This window comes from Pseudorasbora parva, chromosome 25, assembly GCF_024679245.1.
Source record: "Pseudorasbora parva isolate DD20220531a chromosome 25, ASM2467924v1, whole genome shotgun sequence".
Lineage (NCBI taxonomy): Eukaryota > Metazoa > Chordata > Actinopteri > Cypriniformes > Gobionidae > Pseudorasbora > Pseudorasbora parva.
This window is the reverse complement of record NC_090196.1, coordinates 11,852,998-11,875,828: the sequence shown is the minus strand read 5'-3', so window position 1 is coordinate 11,875,828 and position 22,831 is coordinate 11,852,998. Positions and strand designations below refer to the sequence as shown.

The 22,831-nt window shown below is 38.9% G+C and overlaps 1 protein-coding gene across 2 annotated transcripts; it reads left to right on the top strand.

The window, feature by feature from the left end:
- Positions 1-2,920: 2,920 nt before the first annotated feature.
- On the top strand, positions 2,921-21,859 carry syt8 (synaptotagmin VIII). Of its 2 annotated transcripts, XM_067436122.1 has the most exons (10): positions 2,921-2,995; positions 3,136-3,217; positions 9,909-10,035; positions 10,270-10,439; positions 14,997-15,092; positions 16,004-16,171; positions 16,315-16,482; positions 16,934-17,051; positions 20,472-20,605; positions 21,162-21,859. In XM_067436122.1, exons 3-10 carry the CDS (start codon positions 9,936-9,938, stop codon positions 21,399-21,401), a joined length of 1,194 nt encoding a protein of 397 aa, XP_067292223.1. In that variant the 5' UTR covers positions 2,921-2,995; positions 3,136-3,217; positions 9,909-9,935; the 3' UTR covers positions 21,402-21,859. The 2 variants fall into 2 exon arrangements, with proteins under 2 accessions (XP_067292223.1, XP_067292224.1); XM_067436123.1 differs by lacking the exons at positions 2,921-2,995; positions 3,136-3,217; positions 9,909-10,035 and adding an exon at positions 6,442-6,549.
- Positions 21,860-22,831: the final 972 nt, after the last annotated feature.

The window sequence follows — 22,831 nt, the reverse complement described above, 5'->3', positions numbered from 1 at the left end:
ACCTGTCCCTAACTTTACCCTTAAACTTACCCACACCACCACACCTGTCCCTAACTTTAATCTTAAACTTACCCACAACACCAAACCTGTCCTTAACTTTACCCTTAAACTTACCCACACCACCACACCTGTTCCTAAATTTACTCTTAAACTTACCCACACCACCACACCTATCTCTAACTTTACCCTAAACTTACCCACACCACCACACCTGACCGTAACTTTACCCCAAACTTACCCACGACACCACACCTGACCGTAACTTTACCCCAAACTTACCCACGACACCACACCTGTCCTTAACTTTAATCTTAAACTTACCCACACCACTACACCTGACCCTAACTTTACCCTTTAACTGACCCACACCACTACACCTGTCCCTAACTTTAATCTTAAACTTATCCACACCACCAAACCTGTCCTTAACTTTACCCTTAAACTTACCCACACCACTACACCTGTCTCTAACTTTACCCCAAACTTACCCACACCACCACACCTGTCCCTAACTTTAATCTTAAACTTACCCACACCACTACACCTGACCCTAACTTTAATCTTAAACTTACCCACACCACCACACCAGTCCCTAACTTTAATCTTAAACTTACCCACACCACCACACCTGTTCCTAACTTTAATCTTAAACTGACCCACACCACCACACCTGTTCCTAACTTTACCCTTAAACTGACCCACACCACCACACCTGTCCCTAACTTTACCCTTAAACTGACCCACACCACCACACCTGTTCCTAACTTTACCCTTAAACTGACACACACCACCACACCTGTCCCTAACTTTACCCTTAAACTTATCCACACCACCACACCTGTCCCTAACTTTACCCTTAAACTTACCTATACCACCACACCTGTCCCTAACTTTACCCTTAACTGACCCACACCACCACACCTGTCCCTAACTTTACCCTTAAACTTATCCACACCACCACACCTGTCCCTAACTTTACCCTTAAACTGACCCACACCACCACACCTGTCCCTAACTTTACCCTTAAACTGACCCACACCACCACACCTGTCCCTAACTTTACCCTTAAACTTACCCACACCACCACACCTGTCCCTAACTTTACCCTTAAACTGACCCACACCACCGCACCTGTCCCTAACTTTACCCTTAAACTGACCCACACCACCACACCTGTCCCTAACTTTACCCTTAAACTTACCCACACCACCGCACCTGTCCCTAACTTTACCCCAAACTTACCCACACCACCACACCTGTCCCTAACTTTAATCTTAAACTTACCCACACCCCTACACCTGACCCTAACTTTACCCTTAAACATACCCACACCACTACACCTGTCCCTAACTTTACCCTTAAACTGACCCACACCACCATACCTGTTCCTAACTTTACCCTTAAACATACCCATACCACCACAACTGTCCCTAACTTTTCCCTTAAACTGACCCACACCACCACACCTGTTCCTAACTTTACCCTTAAACTTACCCACACCACCACACCTGTCCCTAACTTTACCCTTAAACTTATCCACACCACCACACCTGTCCCTAACTTTACCCTTAAACTTACCTATACCACCACACCTGTCCCTAACTTTACCCTTAAACTGACCCACACCACCACACCAGTCCCTAACTTTACCCTTAAACTGACCCACACCACCACACCTGTCCCTAACTTTACCCTTAAACTTACCCACACCACCACACCTGTCCCTAACTTTACCCTTAAACTGACCCACACCACCACACCTGTCCCTAACTTTACCCTTAAACTGACCCACACCACCACACCTGTCCCTAACTTTACCCTTAAACTTACCCACACCACCGCACCTGTCCCTAACTTTACCCTTAAACTTACCCACACCACCACACCTGTCCCTAACTTTACCCTTAAACTTACCCACACCTGTCCCTAACTTTAATCTTAAACTTACCCACACCACTACACCTGACCCTAACTTTACCCTTAAACATACCCACACCGCTACACCTGTCCCTAACTTTACCCTTAAACATACCCACACCACCACACCTGTTCCTAACTTTACCCTTAAACTTACCCACACCACCACACCTGTCCCTAACTTTACCCTTAAACTGACCCACACCACCACTCCTGTCCCTAACTTTACCCTTAAACATACCCACACCACCACACCTGTCCCTAACTTTACCCTTAAACATACCCACACCACCACACCTGTTCTTAACTTTACCCTTAAACTTACCCACACCACCACACCTGTTCCTAACTTTACCCTTAAACTTACCCACACCACCACACCTGTCCCTAACTTTACCCTTAAACATACCCACAGCACCACACCTGTCCCTAACTTTACCCTTAAACTTACCCACACCACCACACCTGTTCCTAACTTTACCCTTAAACTTACCCACACCACCACACCTGTTCCTAACTTTACCCTTAAACTTACCCACACCACCACACCTGTCCCTAACTTTACCCTTAAACTTACCCACACCACCAAATCTGTCCCTAACTTTAATCCTAAACTTATCCACACCACCACACCTGTCTCTAACTTTACCCTTAAACATACCCATACCACCACACCCCACACCTGTTCCTAACTTTAACCATATCCCACCTACATATCAGCAAAAGTGTTTTGCAATACACAATAATTATGTACATTGTACTTACTTTTTGATGTAAGTACATAGTAGTTAAGGCCACCTAATATAGTCCCACTTTGCACCGTGTCAGGTTATCATAATATTTAAACAGCAGTGTGGCAGGACTGGTTTCGGTTGTAATTTCCAGTCATATCTGTACGTTTTCTGTCTGCACGTCACAGAGTGTATTTCAAGAGCAAGAAGGAAGCTGTTCAGCACTCAATATTTGATATTTAGCTCTTCCTTAAGATTGTAAATGACTTAATGTTTTGACTTCTATATTTGAGTTTATGTTTCTTCCTCCACTAGTTGATCTTTACATGAGGTGTGCACCTAGTTCTGTAAGTGTAAGGGCATATGCAGAAACAGTTTTGTGTATTATTGAGGTGTGGCAGGACATTTCTCTCCATACTGAGGGAACACTTTGAGGAGAGCTGTCTAAATGGCCTGGCTTTTGTTTCCAACTGTTTTTGCATTCCAGCACAAGACAATGACTTAATTGTTTAATACCGAAGAACTGGACAAGGCGGCCTAACAAAAGAACTGGAACTGAGAGTCGAAAGGCAAGTTCTGTTATTGTTTATTTCATAATCTTTTCTAATTTCAGCTGTCCAACAAGGTTAAATGTTAAGTATAGGCCTGTATATATCAATATGTTTTAGGTGTCACGTAAGTCAGACTGAACTCATAATGTAAATAAAAGAACACATTTTGGGAGTATTTCTTATACTGGACAAGACATTTAGCAAAATTAAGACCACATTTTTTTCAAACAAGGTATAATCAATGGGAAAAATTGTGAAAAAAGGGAACTCTTTTATATAATATAATATAATATAATATAATATAATATAATATAATATAATATAATATAATATAATATAATATTATATAATATAATATAATATAAAGCGAGTTTGACTGCTCTCTCCCTGTGTTGGCGTGGGTTTCCTCTGGATGATCTGGTGAACTAGAGACACTAAATTGTGAGTGTGAATATTTGCGTGTGTTCTGTGATGGACATCGAGTGTGTTTCCCTGCCTATGGCCTGAGACGAGATAGGCCTAACATCCCAAGCGGTTTGGAAATTCAATCTTCATGTTTTAAACTACAACGAGGAGTCAAAAGCCAAGCTGAACTATTTCTGCAACACTATAATGCACCTTTTTTATAATTCACTTAATAATTCATGACATTCACTTATTTTATGTTGTAAATTGTATTAATGCTGACTTTTTTGCTATTGTATTCCACTTTCTAGTATTACCCGAATACCTGAATATTAATTTGGTTTGCGTCATTTTCACACGTTAGAATAATGTTTTTATCATTAACGAATAAGTACATAGGAACAAATGAGGAACGCAATATTATGCATTATTATTTACTACTAACTATCAAGAAACATATTAGTAGTACTTAAGCTCAGTTGAATGTGGCAGTTCACGAAACAGTAACTACTATTTATTTATACTACTCAGAAGACTACTACGAACTACTATAAAAGGTTCACTAATGTGAATAATGCATAATGTATAATTAATTCTAAAGTGAAAAACATAACTGCCTAATGACAGAAGTCATTGCAAACTTTCGAGGTTTTTATACGTTTTGGATTTCCAAAGTTTTAGATGGTAATTCCTTCCGATGGATTGGGTTACACGAGTCATTACTAGTGGGTTAGTCTCGCGTAGCCAGACCTTCAGAAGATCTGGACTCTATTGCAGCTCTCATTGGTCAAGGACTGCCTAGTCTCAGCCTTAGACGTCACATGCATGGATCATTGGCTGAACATCTGATGCAAATGAAAGACTTATCTGGAAACATTTCAGGAGTTTCGAAGTCATCATCTGATTGGTTGAATTCTCACAGGATGTCCGCAAGACGAGTGTGTTGCATTGTTTAACAGTCCGTCTGGAAAGAAATGCAGTGACGCCTAACTCCCTCGTAGAAGAAGAACGCCATTGTGTTTACAACTCTGACAGTGAGCGCTTACCAGGATCAACTAAATGCTTGATTTTCAAAAGTATGTGAAGTTCAGTAAAACTAGCACAATGTTCTTGAATGAATCATTTATAGATACACGCTGGTCTGTTATTGCAGGGACTTCGACTTTACATTTTCACGCCCATAAACATCATTCAGACCAAAGCAAACTGTGATTGGTTGCGTCACATGTCAGTCAAACGTCCTCTTGGGCGTCCAGACAAGTGACGCAACCAATCACAGTTTTTTGTTCCGCATACTTTTCAAAAATCCAGCGCTTAGTTGATCCTGGTAAGCGCTTATTTTCACAGCTGTAAACACGGCAGCGTTCTTCTTCCACAATGGAAGTTAGGCGTCATTGCATTTGTGTTAAGACGGACTGTTAAACAACGAAACACACAATCAGATGACGACTTTGAAACTCCTGAAGTGTTACCAGATAAGTGTGCCATATGCATCAGATGTTCAGCCAATGGTCCGAGGGGTGTGACGTCTAAAGATCTGTACACACCGAATATCGCGCGTGCTTATCGGCAATGTTTTTCGGTGCGTCTTGCATGTTCACACCTAAGCGATTTTTACTGGTGACGCCAAGTGAACGTGCAAATTCAGTAGATGGCGAACCAGGTGAACAATGTGGTGCTGCGGCACTTTACGCTTCTGACACTCGCTTGTCACGCAGAAGAAGAAGAAGAAGAGACAGAAATTACTTGCTTGCCAAAACCATTCACGCAATTTTTTGCTAACTGGCAAGCAGCGGTGTCACAGTGACAGGGATTAACAGCTCATCTTCTTCTTTGTCTACTTGCTACTTCATCATCGTATCAGTGTGTGCTCGGCAATACCGTTTTCTTATTGAGCGGCACTAAGTTGTGTTTCCTGTAACTTCAGCAGCTCCAGGAACAAAAGCGGCAATCTCATTGGTCAGTTTTTAATGTGACGCGTCAAAAAATGAACCCAAGGTGTTTTTTTTTTTTTTAAATAACGCTTTTACGCTTGCCATTTTGCACATTGGTGTGCACACTCACATTGGCGTCCTTTAGTCACGAGGCGTTAAACATCGGCGATAAACGTGTGCGAAAATCGTCCCGGTCCGAACAGGCCTTGAGGCTGAGACTAGACTTACTTGCATTAATTATGAACCTGTATATAGTAGTTATTAATAGTCCTCTGGGAGGTATATGAAAAAATACTAGTTATTGATTAGCTAATAATGAACTACCACACTCAATTGAGCTATTGCTTACTAATTTGTTAATAAGAGATCTTGTTAGTTAATAGTAGTTACTAGAGTGCTAGCAATGTGTTACTCATTTGTTCATGTAGTTATTCATTATTGATGGAACTGTATTCTATTGTATTACTGAATTATGTTATTGTTCTGCACTATTTATCCCTGTACATGGAAGAAGCGGTTTGGGAAAAAAAGGTGGATACAATATAATATAGCTGCAGTTCTTTCCCTACCTCTATATTTTCTCACTCCTCATCTTTGTCCCTCCTTGTGTTGTAGTGTCTCTCTCCCATTCATATTTTCATCACTGTCATTAAAAAGATTTAAAATGTCATAAAAAGTCAATAAAGCTGCTTTTTAAAGACAAAAGACTAGATATTGAAAAAAACTGCACTGTATAAATAGCAGAAGACTGAACTGAGGTATGATTAATAGACCATATGATTAAAGCCTCAAAAGTTGTTTCTTTTAATCAGTAAATGGGACATTATAATGGCTCTTTCCTGAGCTGATCCAGCTCCAGCAGTGGGCAGTGACTTCCTTCCCCTCTCTCGCATACAGTGGGCCGCTCATTCACCCAGTTTAGGAATGTGCTCATACCATTCAGAATATTAATCTGTACGTTTTAAACGACATAAGAGGAGTCAGGATCCCATCTGAACTCATTCTACAAGAGTAAGTGTCACTGTAAGGCTATTTTTTAGATTCTGGTTCACTTTTTTATGCTCAGTTTGAAGCTATTGTGTGCAGCTATATTTCAGATATACTGTAGTGTATTTTGTTGTTGAACTGCACTGTTTACTCTTATTTCTTTTAAGGTATGATAAGAATTTCTCTCGAAACTGGGACTTACTTTATTACTTTGCTGTGGTATTGCAACAGTTTTGATTGTGAAAATGTTGAAATAGGACAGCAAATGTTTTGATTGTATTCTCAAGGCAGTGTTGTTCCATTTTTATTACTGTTTCACAGGAAAAGAATGTTATCTGCACACTTAACGCACACCTAGTTTTAATGGACTGCAATCGGCTGTCAACAATAGGTTGTTTAACTTTGGTGGTAACGGAATGCTCTTTTTGTCAGGCAATCGAGAGTTGAATGAGTTACTATAAATATATATATTAGGAACACCATACTAATACTGTGTTTGACCCCCTTTCGCCTTCAGAACTGCCTTAATTCTGCGTGGCATTGATTCAACAAGGTGCTGAAAGCATTCTTTAGAAATGTTGGCCCATATTGATAGGATAGCATCTTGCAGGTGATGGAGATTTGTGGGATGCACATCCAGGGCACGAAGCTCCTGTTTTACCACATCCCAAAGATGCTCTATTGGGTTGAGATCTGGTGACTATGGTGGCTATTTTAGTACAGTGAACTCATTGTCATGTTCAAGAAACCAATTTTAAATGATTCAAGCTTTTTTTAACATGGTGCATTATCCTGCTGGAAGTAGCCATCAGAGGATGGGTACATGGTGGTCATAAAGGGATGGACATGGTCAGAAACAATGCTCAGGTTGGCCGTGGCATTTAAACAATGCCCAATTGGCACTAAGGAGCCTAAAGTGTGCCAAGAAAACATCCCCCACATCATTCCACCACCACCACCAGCCTGCACAGTGGTAACAAGGCATGATGGATCCATGCTCTCATTCTGTTTACACCAAATTCTGACTCTACCTTCTGAATGTCTCAACAGAAATCGAGACTCATCAGACCAGGCAACATTTTTCCAGTCCTCAACCGTCCAATTTTGGTGAGCTTGTGCATATTGTAGCCTCTTTTCCCTATTTGTAGTGGAGATGAGTGGTACCCGGTGGGGTCTTCTGCTGTTGTAGCCCATCCGCCTTAAGGTTGTGTGTGTTGTGGCTTCACAAATGCTTTGCTGCATACCTTGGTTGTAACGAGTGGTTATTTCAGTCAAAGTTGCTCTTCTATCAGCTTGAATCAGTCGGTCCATTCTCCGATGACTTCTAGCATCAAGAAGGCGTTTTCGCCCACAGGACTGCCACCTACTGGATGTTTTCCCTTTTCACACCATTCTTTGTAAACCCTAGAAATGGTTGTGTGTGAAAATCCCAGTAACTGAGCAGATTATGAAATACTCAGACTGGCCCATTTGGCACCAACAACCATGCCATGCTCAAAATTGGTTAAATCGCCTTTCTTTCCCATTCTGACATACAGTTTGGAGTTCAGGAGATTGTCTTGACCAGGACCACACCCCTAAACGCATTGAAGCAACTGCCATGTGATTGGTTGATTAGATAATTGCATTAATGAGAAATTGAACAGGTGTTCCTAATAATTCTTTAGGTGAGTGTATACACACTTATGCAGGACACTCCTTTGAAATCTATGGTTTTATGTATCAGGACATAAATTATCTGGTCCTTGGCAGGTCTTAAAACTAAGTAAATAAGTAGAAGTCCGGCGCTGCTAATATAATGTTTTTGATTAATTGATCTTTAGCATGTGTGATTACCTCTATTAAAGCAGAAGTTTTGGCAGTTTGCTGGTCTGGACCATTCAGGTCTAAGAACGAAAGACATCAACAATGAATTTAGAGAAGCAATTATTACTGCCCTCAATCTGGAAAGGGTTATATGTCTATTTCCAAATGATTTGAAGTCTACTCTACAGTGAGGGAGAATGTTGGAAGTGGAAACCGTTCAAGACATTTGAAGAACACAAAACACTGAAGAACTGACTGTACAGGTCTCAGTTAACATGATAAATGTTAAAGTTCATGGCAGTGCAATTGGAAAAAGATGAGACAAGTATGGCATGTTTGGATGGGTTGCCAAGAGAAAGCTTCTTCTCTCTAAAAAGAACATGACAGCATGGCTTAGGCTGCATCTGAACAAGGCTCCGGCCCAGTCAAAGTCCAGACCTCTACCTGACTGAAATGCTGTGGCGGGACCTTAACGATAAACAAATGCCCTCAAACCTCAATGACGTGAAGCAACCTTGTAAAGAAGACCAGGCCAAAATTCCTTCACAATAATGTGAAAGATAGACTGTCCTACAGAAAACGATTACTTCAAGATACTGCTACTAAAGGTGGCTCTAAAGCAATTCAGCAAAGGGTGTAGCTACTATTATCACCCATGGCTTTTCCATTTTACCTTTAATAATGACTTAATATGCCATGTGTTGTTGTAGTTACCTAATTTAATGTCCTGATATGTGAAACCATAGATTTCAAATCGGTGTACTTTCTTTTTTTAAACATGTGAAATAGAATACTTACACCGGTTTCACAGACAAGGCATTTTTGAGCTGTTTCTTAAAATTTGTCAGTGCCATTGTTTTTTCTTGCACACCAGTGATTTTTTTTCTAAGGCATTATAAAAGCTACTTAAAAGCCCCAATTGAACTAAGGCAAAGACTTTCTATATAGGGAGATGGTGCACTCCGATTACTTATGAACAGGAAAAAGTGCAACGCCCAATATGGCGAATAAGCCCTACCTTCTAAATGAAAGAGCCAATCGTTAATTGGATCGCGTCACTGCAGATGCCAGCTCCAGATGCTATAGAAACATAGAGGGTGTTCTGAGACGTGCATGTGCATTAGCTTTGTCCAGCCTGAAAAATGCTGGTCTTTTTGTCATAATTCAAGCATTTAGAAGCTAAATTTATGAGACAGTTATACCTCATACCTTTATGAGTTTCTTTTTGGTGGAACACAATAGGAGAATAGCAGCAGAATGTTGACAGCTTGGCTTCAGAAGACAGGGCCTTTTTATGGTCCTTTTTGGAGTTTGACAGCCATGGTCTCTATATTCTTTCACTTTCATTTCTGATTATGGCAAATTTTATGTTTTTTTCTATGGGTTTGGAATGATACTGTCATTTTTGGGTGAACTATCCCTTTCATTTTTGAGTCAACTATTATTTTCAGGCTGACTAAAATGTTGCAATACCATTCTAACCAGTAGGGGGCGTCACAAAACAAGTTACTAACTCAAACCATAACTTTTCAAAACTCTTGCCAGCCACCCACTTATTTTAGAATGTGCATTTCCAGTGACCAACCGGTCTCATCCATTTCACCATGACACCAAGACCGTCTTTAAAACCAACTACACCACAACACACCAACACCACAACAGCTGCTCCGGGGTTCCTGCCCTCTCTCCTGGACAGGATTCCTTGTGAGTATATCATATGAATCCTCGCTTTAGCACCTGCTCCACAGGCCCCTATCTAATTCCACGCCTTGTGCACATTACTTGCTTCTCAATTTTCATTTGCTACAAGTTTAACTTGCCTTGAGTCTCCTGGCCATGGTCTCGCCTCATCCGTCAGATGTGTTTCATGGTGCTATACTAGACCACTGCTTTGCTGCTGTGATGTAAGATGGAATATTGTTGTTTTTATCACAACAGTGCCAAGATGGGCCATCTATGCTATATTTGCCGCCATCCTCCTGCTCATTCTTATCTGCGTGATATGCTGCTGTGTGAAATGCTGCTGCAAAGGGAAAAAGAAGAGGAAGAAGAAGCTGGACCAGAAGATCAGCATGAAAGGGATCTCAGGAACTACAACCGCAGCACTGGTGAGAGATGGATTGTCCATGCTTACATTTTTCTTCTAGTCAGTAATGAGTTTAAATGAAGACTGAGCAAAAGACCCTAGCAATCTCACTCGTCTCCACATGAGTTTCAGAAGAGACATCTCAACATGGCACAAGCTCTACTCAGTTTATCCAAGAAACCAAAGTCGTTTAAAGTCAAAGATAACAACTTAAACAGTGCTCCTCAAATACTTCCATGCTTTTAACTACTTTTGTTGCTCTATAATCTTACACTTTATCAATGTATCACTTCTGTTTTCATTTCCCTTAAGAGATGTTAAAGGTAATTTAACAGGTTTCCTTAAACACTCCAGTCATTTGCTCTTGGTTGGAAAAACCACAGTCCCGCCTCCAAACTCGCCTTTGTTGCTATGTGAGGTTAAACAAAAGGTCTATAATAATACCTGGAAAACACTGTCTGTTAGAATTTCCATTCATGCCAAATGGGATTACATCCCCTTTACATGGAAAAACTGAGACAAAGTTGATACTTAACTCTTTCCCCACCAGTTTTTTAAAAGTTGCCAGTCACCACTAGCATTTTTGATCATTTTTAGAAAACTTTCATTGCCTACAGAATATTTGTATGTATATCTGAACATGCAATATATCGAAAAACAAGAGCGAAAAGAGCCTCTGATTGTTTTTTTTTATGAACACTTGAATGTGGGTAACATTAAAAGCAACATTTTGAACAAAAAGATAGTGTTTTTGTCAGAGGCTACATCTGAAAATAGATGGAGTAGATCAGTGGTTCTTAACCAGGGGCAAACTTCCAAAGGGGCATCAAGATTATTAAAATGATAAGGCAAAATGTTCAATGGGGCAAAACAACATTTTAATTTACCTCCTAAACGGTTTTGTTTGTCTGTTTTCTTTGAAGAACCAGAAAGAACACAAGTGATAAGTGTGTGAGACAAGGTGACTATAGGCGTGTCGCTCTAATGTAAACGAATCAAATCCTATAAGTAATTTTTATAACAAATACATTTTTCTTGTTATGCGAAGCTCTAAAATATTTATTGGGTTGAAATTGTGAAATTGTGTGGGTTGAAAAAATCGGTATCTTTATTCCATATCCAGTATGTCATGAAAAACTGGAAAAGCATGGGATCTTCGACAAAATGGGGGCCATGGAGTCAAAAAAGTTAAAAACCACTAGTAGATCGAATCCATCAACTACCTCAAAGCTTTCACGGCCCTATAGCTTGTCCAGGGTTGACATTTCATTTGGGAACATTTGAACATATATCCTGTTTAACTCTTTCCCTGCCAGCGTTTAAAAAATAAAAAGTTGCCAGCCACCGCCAGGGTTTTTGACCATTTTTACAAAAAAACTTGATTAGCCCATATAATATTTTGTTTTATGAATGTCTGAGCATGCAATATATCAAAATGAAGAGCTGACCCTCTTCTTTTAAACAACAACAGCAACAACAAAAGCATTTTATGCAACCCATTCTCACTCCCAAGGCGTCAAAAACCGAAGCATGGTCAAGTGCCTTCCGCGTCACAATAAAGACGCTAAAGGTGCCCCAAGGCGTCATGTTTCGACGCGCTGGGTGTTCCATTCATTTCAGTGAGAACCCTTTGGCGTCATACACAGACGCGCTGGGTATTAGTAATGTTATCGCCATGGTGAAATTGTATTAGTTTATAATTTTGCCATTATGACATGTTGGAGTGTGTTTTTCAATTTAATCAGCAAGCATAATTTTATTTACATTTATTTTATTTACGCTATTTAGACATGCTTAACATGTAACCCAACCCCATCCCATCCCTAAACCTAGCCATTTGTCTGAACATGATATAAAACACAGGATATAGCCTGACATATACGACTGCATACACAAGTTATTCAAAAAAGTTAAATAATCCAAGTTTTCCGAGGCCAAACGATTGATTTGTATGAAGAAAATCCCCAAAAGCGATCAGCATCTCCATCCGCAGAAGATCATCAACAAACACACCCTGCGTCCCAATTCGCATACTATCCATCCTAAATAGTATTCGAAAATAGAATTAGTATGTCCCAAATCGTAGTATGTTGAAAAGAGTATTCCAAAGATTCCCGGATGGTTTACTATTTCCGGTCCGAATTCACAGTATGGATCGATGGGCACTCTAACGGCTGATATTGCCCACAACCCATTGCGAGTTGGACGAGGATTCGATTAGAACTACAAACGCGGATAAAAAGCGTTAATAAACTACAAACATGACGGATGTGCGAGTTCAACGGTTAAGTAGAGAAGTTTAGATAAAGGGGTTTGAGTGACCAACTATCAATATTTAACCTGACAAAAATATATTTATTCAGTGTTGTCCACATTATATTTCACCTGCAGCAGCATTGTGAACTTTTGCAATGACACATTTGGCCATTAACCTTTAAATGCATCATTATATTTAAACTGCAAACACATGAGGAGAGTCTCTGCATTAAAGATCCACAAATGGCAGATCAACGAGCGGATACATTTCTCTCCGATAAGGTAGGAGATTAAACTGAATGTGGAGGATTTGAACTGTGACGAATCTGACGATGATTGACAGGGCAGATAAACGGTGACGGGATGCACGTAAAAAAGCGACAGAGTCCGTTAAAGATGGCGAAGTAGTATGTCCCGAAGCTTGCATACTTTTCTCCTACACACTCAAAAGTATATACTTTTTCTTCACAAAAAGAGTACATACTTTTAGGACGTAGTATAAGTAGGCGAATTGGGACGCAGCAACAATCAAATTTCAAATATTGGCGCCGGTTACGTGAGATTTCATAGTGAAATTGCATTGGCTCTCGTATGTCTTGTGACCAATTGCGTCATTACGTCAGCATTGATTGTAAAATCTCATTGGCTCTCGTGTGTGTTGTGACCGATTGCGTCATGCTCAGGAGTCTTTTGAATTATTTGAATGAGAAATGAATGAGTTCGTTCACGGGGCAGCGGGATCATCATTTCAGCGATTAAAACATCAAGATCGACTCTGTTCTTCACATGAAGATATCGTATGACTTCAGAAGACTTGGAATGCAACATGAGTTAATACTTTTATACTGCTTTGGTCAGTTTTTGCAATAAATACCTGTGACTGTACATTTATTTGCCTGGTATGTGTTTTATATTGTTTAGATATGGGTAGGTTTAGGGTAGGAGTGGAGTTAGTTGCTCCAAAATATAAAAGTAGCCTTTAAATATTAATAAAATCATGTCTGCTTTTATAAACGCAAATAATTAAATGCGTCTGTTTATGACGCCAAAGGTTTATCATTGTAATGAATGGAGCACCCAGCGCGTCGCAAAATGACGCCCAGGGGCACCTTTAGCGTCTTTATTGTGACGCGGAAGGCACTTGACCATGCTTCGGATTTTGACGCCTTGGGAGTGAGAACGGGTTGTTTTATTCTAGCTACCAGCATTCTTTTTTATCAACACTTGAATATGGGTAGGTTTCATAAAAAAGCAACATTTTAAACAAAAAGTTGAGGAAATCATGTTTTTTTGAATAACTAAATCCAGATCAGATTCAGAATGATTAACAAACACAGAGGGTGTAGATTGAATTCATCAATACGCCTAATGCTTGCAGAGTCCTGTACCCACAGTCCTGTAGCTCGTCCTCAGTTAAGATTTCATTCATTACCATTAGATAGTTTTGATTTATATGATGTTTAATTTTGATGATCTTGTTATTTTGCATAATGCATCTGCTTACTTATGATCACTTATTTTACTGTGTCTTACTCACGCACTCTAAAAAATACTGGGTTGAAAACATCCCAAGTTGGGTTGAAAATGGACCAACCCAGAAATTGGGATGTTTTAATGGGTCCTATTTACTGGGTTCAAACAACCCACTTTCTGGGTTTGTCCATTTTCAACCCAACTTGGGTTGTTTTTAACCCAGCATTTTTTAGAGTGCATGTGTTTTGATCAGGAGATTAAGTACTCATTCAGAAGATGCGTAATAGCGCCCCCTAGCATCTGACAGTGAAAACACGGAAAACCGGAAAATTCAGTTTTTGGCCAGGAAGCTTTTTCTCACAAATAATGAAAAAAATTCAAGTTTGGCGGGGAAAGAGTTAATGATTGTGTTGTTTTAAATGTGCATAAGCAATGGTTCTTTTGCTTGTTTCTGCTTTTTTTTCCACCTGTTTTTTGATCCAGAGATTCTCTATTCTTTCAAAAGATGCATAATAGCGCCCCCTAGCGCCTGACAGTGAAAACACGGAAAACTGAAAAATAGCTTGTTCTGCTTTTTTTCCACCTGTGTTTTGATCCAGAGATTATATATTCTTTCAAAAGATGTGTAATAGCGTCCTCTAGCATATACCAGTAAAAACATGGATTGCTGGAAATTTTTGTCGATTGCAGGAAAGAGTTGTATCATAAATGACAGAAAATACCCTCATTGGCAGGGAAAGAGTTAAATGAAACATATCTGAGATTTTTTAATTTGTGAAAATCAACCTTTTGGCAATAAAATAGTCCTCTGGGTGGCATTCACCAAGGTATATACCTCATGTACTGACAGGTCCAGCTTGAGACAGAGGATGTGGAGTATGGATCAGCAGACCAGCAGAGGGGAAAACTGCAGTATTCACTGGAGTTCAACGCATCCAGATCAGAGGTAAATGCATCACTTTTACTGACTTTTACGGACTTCATACTTCCTGCCTTAATTAGTTAACTTTCATTCACCTAGTTCAGGGGTGTCCTAACCTGTTTCTGGAGAGCCACTGTCCTGCAGAGTTAAGTTCCAAGTACTTCAACACACTTGCCTGGAAGTTTCTAGAATGCCTAGTAAGACTTTGATTGGCTGGTTCAAGTGTGTTTCTTTGGGATTGGAGCTAAACTCTGCAGGACAGTGGCCCTCTAGGAACAGGGTTGGTCACCCCTAGTTTATATATTTGATCATTCCAAAATGCAAATATCTTTTGAAGAAATAATCAGATGTATACACAGAAATCACTATGCCTTGAATATTTTAAAGCGATAAAATGATATTTAAATTGATTATTCTGTCATTTTAACCCGGTTGACTTAAAACTTGAATCTATGAAAGTGAATTATAGCAATTATGTTGTGAGCAAAGGTATTAAACAAATCAACTTTATATTTTATTTTCTTATCAAAGTTAATTTTTCTTGCTCTGCTTGCTCAAGAAACTTGAACTCAATGAGGTGCATATTGGGATACTTTTCCAGTCCATCCAAAAGAAACCATACATAGACAATTGCAATATTAGCAGGCCTATTAGTTGAATTTACTATGAAGTCTGTGTGAACCAGAAATTGCGATCAACTTTATTTCAGTATTGTGACGTATTTCTGAGTGAAATGGAATATGAAGAGAATGAAGAAAAATAAAGGGGATACCGAAACACCAGAGGGAAAGAAATTTGACAAGATTTCAAAGACTAGGGATTCTATGGATTATTTGCATTGATATATTGTTCACCAGAAGACTATGATGAACACTAACAAAGTAAATAAGTTTTTTAATTCATAAAACTACATGTACTGTACCATTTCTTATCAGCTGGCTGTAGGAATAAAGGAAGCTGCTGCGTTGAAAGCCATGGATTCAGGAGGGACATCTGACCCTTATGTGAAAGTCTACATCCTTCCCAACAAGTCCAAAACATTTGAGACCAAAGTCTTCAGGAAAACTCTTAACCCTGTGTTCAATGAAAAATTCAAATATCAGGTAAACCATGAAGCATATAAAATCTTTCACTATCGGATGGTCATAGATTCATGTGAAGGGGCTCGAACAATGACCTAATGCTCGTTCAATCTCACTAAGGAGTGGAGTTGTTCAATTTACAGCCTCTTGTACCACTTTCCTAGATCCCACAGAAGGAACTGACTGAGTCGACACTGGTGATGCAGGTCTATGACTTTAACAGATTCTCCAAACATGACATCATCGGTGAGATCAGACTGAATCTGTCCACAGTGGACTGGAATCATGTGATTGAGGAGTGGAGAGATCTGAGCGAAGCTTCCAAACATGAGGTTCGGTTCAGAAGTCCAATCCACATATGCTGTCATGTTCACTGCCATTTTCCATGTGGCTAGTTTACATAAATTATTTTCATATGCATTGCAAAGTGTCACCCTCTACTAAAGAGAAATGAGTTGGGGGTCCAAGAAAGTTGTTTTGCCCCTTCTCTTTCTTTTGCTGATGTATGACTAATACACTGAATGATTGTTTCCATCACATCACCATAGAGCATATTCCCACCGGAGCAACCTTAAGTGTCCTACTCAATGGCACAAGGGTGATTGCATTGCATATCAACCCTTGTTCAGAGAAGTTGACTGGTTGGGACAGGGTACCCTAAGTCTACTATTTGGCACTCAGTTCTTGACATGACCCCCCGCATGGCAATAGGCTCTGAGCTAAGGTCACCCTATATGTTTCTGCTAGTTTAACCGCATCTTTCATCTTGTGCCCATATTACAGCAAGAGCATCTGGGAGATATCTGCTTTTCTCTTCGTTATGTCCCGACTAGTAGTAAACTCACTGTGATCATACTGGAAGCCAAGAACCTGAAGAAGATGGACCAGGGAGGCTCTTCAGGTGAGATTCTCACATACTAAAATGTCCAACATCCTCAAAAGTCTAATCTGCAATAACTACTGACAGAAACAAACCTTCTCAAACACTATAAAGAACATCATTAGAAAATCATGCCTGTGCCTATGAAACTAATGCCGGTAAAACTCCAACTTTTATTCGTTTTCACATTATTGAGACTTATTTAATTATCAAGACTTATTTTCATGTGGCTCCTTGCACAATTCTATGTTATGACCTCAAACACATTTAGCATAGTGCATGATTTGTAAAATTTGTAAACATTTTCATGTCTACATCATATAATTAGCTCCATATGTATGGTTTTCTGATTTAGTAAACTTCCTTGGTAGCTCATCTGGTACAGCATTACACTCGCAAATCACAATAAAATAGCTCAAAGTCTTGTAGAAGCGAACAAAAATGTCACGGTTGCTTCAGCAATTTTGTAAATTTTTTTTTAACTTTGCCTTTGTTAACACTCGGTTTGGAGTTAGTGGTTTAGTGAACATGTTTGAGGACTTCTCACTGGACATTTCATTTCTGAACTGCTGCAATATTACGTACAACACCCGATGTAAAAAAACATTGCCAGAATCATGCTCAATAGTATCTGATAAACCTGAACACTCTTCTACGGCCTCTTATTTGCTTTGAAGATGCCATGAAACATTTTTCCAAAGATTGGGTTGCAAAAAGTCGTTCTTTGTTTTACAGCTATAGATTAGGTTAGAAACGGATCCCCTGTAGTCATATTTGATCACCAAAATGACATTTAAACACAATTCTTTTTATTCATGCCTTAACATTGATTGAATGTAACTCTAAACCCTTGCTTAATTCAGTATACATTGATCTATGAATATGCAAAAAAACCCACCTCCATTCACTCATACAGGCTCGTCTACAAGTGGATGTATCAGAATGGTAATGTGTTTTATGTATCGCTCTCTACAACATCAGACACATAATCGTAAATTAATATTATTAGCCGTTTGCTTGACTACGTTACCAAACAGCTAATAATTGTTGCTAATGTTACACAAACCATGTTCCCGTTCACCATCGCAGAGTCAGACAGTGGCCTTATAAAAATCAGTTTCCTTAGAAATGGCAGTGGAGAAAGGCAAATACTTCATCGTAATGTCGTAATATACATAAAATACATAATCCACCCGCTATATTGCTAAATGTACGGATTTTTCATGTCAACAGAAAAATATACCAGGATAACCTGGCTTTTCTTACGTTACAATCTACCTTGTAACCAGTGTTGGGTAAGTTACTCTTAAAAAGTAATTAATTACTAGTTACTAATTACATCTTCAATAGTGTAATTAGATTACTGTACAAATTACTCTCTCCAAAAAGTATTTAATTACTTATTACTAATTATTTTTTATTTATTTTCAAAATTCTATATCAACCTCAAGTTAAGCAATTCAAGGTTAGACATGAAACCGCTCTTTTAATTAATTAAAAAAAAATTATATAAAACTACATAAATTACTCTTATTAACTGTATTAACAAGTATTACAAATGTTAGAAGGACACATAAAAACATGCATTTTAAATTTAGACTTTAAATGTTGATGTTAAGATGTTATGGTATAATAATATTTAGTATTTAGTTCAATTACATCAGAAGTAACTGTAATTAAATTACAGAAAAAATAAGAATAATCCCATTACTTTACTTTTTCAAGGGAAAAGTAATTAAATTACAGTAACAAATTACTTAGTAACTAATTACACCCAACACTACTTGTAACCAATCACGTCAACGTGCAGGCAGGCTTTAACATATCATTAACTATTTGCTGTGTTCAAAATTTCCCCCTATTTTCTAATTCCCCACATTAGTCTACAATATATAGTATAGTCCACTTAAAAGAGTGAATGAAAACAAATGAGTGAATTTGGACACTAAGTGCACTGGAAGTCCTGCTGCTTTTGCATGTTTTGTACTTGCTGTTTAATAATCATTTTGAAACTTTGCAAACTGGCAGCTCCAGTAGTAATGAAAAAAATTATATTGAACTATGTCATGGAACCTAGCATGTATAAACCTTAATTAGACAATTTAATAATCAATTTAAAAGGAATGCATACATGTATTATTTTACACTGTAGCCACATTGGACCAGCTGTTGGGATAATGGATGGATGGTTGGATGGATGGATGGATGGATGGATGGGTGGATGGATGATTCAACTGTGAGTGCCATCTTCTTTTCAGACGCAGGAATTAATTCAGCTTGCGACTCTCACAGTGCATTATGGGTATTCTCTAGCCATTGAACGCACATTAGTTTTACACTATTGCCGTGCATTGTGGGATTGAATAAGTGCACTTGATAATGCTCACTATGATTTCGGACAACACTACAAATGGCTGTCCTAGTGCCCTATTTAAGGGTATATGGAGTGATTTCGGACACAGCCAATGACTGCTGTGAAGCAGGGGAGTCTCAAGAGAAACACATCTCTGTTCACTGGACTTTTAAGGAGAAAATACTCAGCAATGATGTTGACTTATACATTTGCACATTCTTTGTCTTAAAGCATTTTAAAAACACCACATAAACATATAAACAACATTAAAAACTTTATTTTCTTTAAAGGCCCACTGAAGTGCCTTGAAACGCGCCACATTATTCAATGTGTTGACGTCATTTCCCCTGAAATGGCTTCAGCTGTTAGCAGCTCCTCCCCTTTTTTGAAACAGCCAATAGCGTTTTGTTAATATACACTTTGACTAGAGCGCAAGAGCGGACCTTTCTGTGTTAGATAAAGCCAGCAGTTTCCTCTAAATGTTTACTATCATAATCTCCTCCATATCGCTTTTGAAATGCAGCATTCTGTGCAGAATTCAAATGGGTCGATATGTTTGTTGTCTGCGCGGACTCACGCATATGAGCGCTCTCGTGTCTGTAGTCTAAATTTAGACCAGAGCTGTTGGGGGGTGTGCGCTGCTGCGGTGTGTGAAACTAACGTGAAAACAGACTTTATTCGCCTCAAATGAAAGCATATTTACACAGAATCGTTTTCTATCACAATTATAGTGTGCTATGTGCCTCTCACCATGTAGAAATTAGTAAATAAATGTAAACAACTGACGGATTTTAGCAGCGGCTTCAGCAGTGTAGGGGGCGGGCTTTAGATTCTAGAGCGCATTCTGATTGGACAGAAGATTTGACGAGAAAGTGAAGTCTGCGAGGATGTCACCAAAATCTGAGATTTGTTTTAACGGAAGTGGGAGACTGTAAATTTTGAATGCTTATATCTCCTAAATGCAAATTTTGTCATAGTTTTGGAACATACCAGCTTATTCATAACCTTAAGGCTAACACAGTCATACTAAAAGCTAAAAAACTTTTGATTTCAGTGGACCTTTAACTGTTCTGGGTTTTGTTCTGTAGACCCTTATGTGAAAGTTCAGTTGGTTCTGGATAAGAAGAAGTGGAAGAAGAGGAAAACATCAGTGAAGAAACGAACATTGAATCCATACTTCAATGAATCTTTCACTTTTGAAGTGTCGTTTGAACAGATTCAGGTGAGTGATACCTAGAGATTGGTTGCTTGGATGAATCAAGGGTCCAAAATCTGGACTCATTGTAAGGACCCCCTAAAGGGAGATGGTGATGGAAAGAAAACAGATGGAAGAACATTTTAATGTCAATGCATTTGCATTCGCAAACTTTTGAGTTTCAGAGGAAATTTGCCAGCAAAAAATTGTTCTTTGCAAGAAAATGCAGTTTCCTGGCCACAAAAGTTTTTAAAGTGAACACAAAATCATTGAAAAATGTCCTCCTATCTCATTTTATTTCCCGTTTCCTCTTAAGGAGCTCTGCAACATTGTGATGTTCATCCTTAATTTTTGGCACATTTACTATTGAGGTGGAAACTGGTATTTGATTTGTTTTTGTGAGAAAAAAGAACTAGGGTTGTGATAACAGATTTTCATTCTTACATTGTGATTTCAACCAAACAACTTCACTTATTGGCACTTTGTGAGTGTTCATTTTAAACCTTGGATGGAGTGATTGATGAATCTGTTTTCCCTTTGCTCTGTGTATAATTGTTTGTTTGACTCATTATTCCTCATACAGAAAGTCCAGCTGGTCATCTCAGTGTGGGATCATGACAAAATGAGCAGAAATGATGCGATTGGCAAGATCTATCTGGGCTGTGATGCGACAGGAAACCAGCTGCGTCACTGGGCGGATATGCTGTCCAACCCACGCAAACCTGTGGCTCAATGGCACACGTTACTCTCTGCTGAACAGGTGGACACAACGCTGGCCTTGAAGCACACGCTTAAGATCCCATTTACAAACAAAAACTTCTGAGAAATATCTAATGACAATGACAAATTGTTCACCACCAGAAGTTCCTTTATGTTTTCTATGCCAGGACTATGGACCAATAAGGAAACATCTTATTTCTTGCCATTCCTTTTTTTACTTATTTTCCCTCCTTTTAAAGTATTTTGGAAGTACCAGAATATCATGGGAAGTAACTAAAAGTAGCATTCAAGAGTGCAAGTTTGATTTTGACATTGGTGATTTTCATTTCCTTATCAATTTCTTGTTTTCTAAAGCCTTTATTTGTAGATAGTAACATCATTATGATTATATAAACAACACAACAACATTATTTAGCTTTCTGTACTTTTTTGATAGAATATCTAAAAAAGCATACATCCATAAAGGCCCTGATATACTGACTGTCAAGTTCTTTTTTGTTCTTCGCTTAGGGGTAAAACGAAGTTCGAAATACGTGAGCAGTGATATACTGTTAGCGAACCTGAACATCCTGACTCCGCCCACACTGGTAAAAGCCAGTGTCAGTCTCAGAGACACACCTACCTATTATTTAATCCAAATAAAGACCAATGATAATACAAAGCTTTGTAACAGCCATAGCAAACTTTTCCGGAAAATTTCCTTTGGCAAGCTGTTCGGAATTATTCAGGGATTGAAATTAAAGTGTTTACTTTGACTTCTATCAATCAGTTCTATAATGTTATAAGTGTGTATGTAGAGGCAGGGTGTGAATTACACCATGTTTTTCAGAGGTCAGAGCCATGCAAGTTGGCTTGAAACAGAAGTTACGATAATCTTTTCTGCCTTATTGTGACATATATCTGAGTGAAACGGGGTCTTGAACAAGACAAAATCTAGGACGGGAATTGTTTATGGGAATTTTTGACCGATCTACTAGAAGTGCATTTGTGAGGTCAGGCACTGATGTTGGATGAGAAGGCCTGCCTCGCAGTCTCTGCTCTAATTCATACAAAAAGTGTTCTAATGGTGGAACAGGAAGGGGCCATCTACAAACTGTTCCCACAAAGTTGGAAGAATTTAAATTTTCCAAAAAGTCTTAGTATACTGAAGCATTAAAGATGTCACGAACTGGTATTTTCTACACTGGTTTTGAGGCTCTCTCATAAACACTGTGTTCTTATGGGCGTGTCGCACTGTAGACTTAGAAGTAAACGTCCACGGCTTGGATTGGATAAGATTTGCATATTTATGCGCAGCATAAATTATATTTTACGCAGGATTGTGTTTTAATCTCAATTCAAGTCTACAAATCCAGTGTCGACCTGTGTCTTGTTTACAAACAATTATATTGCTATCTTTGGCATGTTTATTGCTCGTTTAGCTTCAAGAGTCGGTGGGCGGGGCTACAGAAGCAGCGTACACATAGAGGCGGCGTTTCACCCTTCTAATACTTCATTGATTTGAGAGCCTCGTTTTCTGAGCCTGGTGTCTAT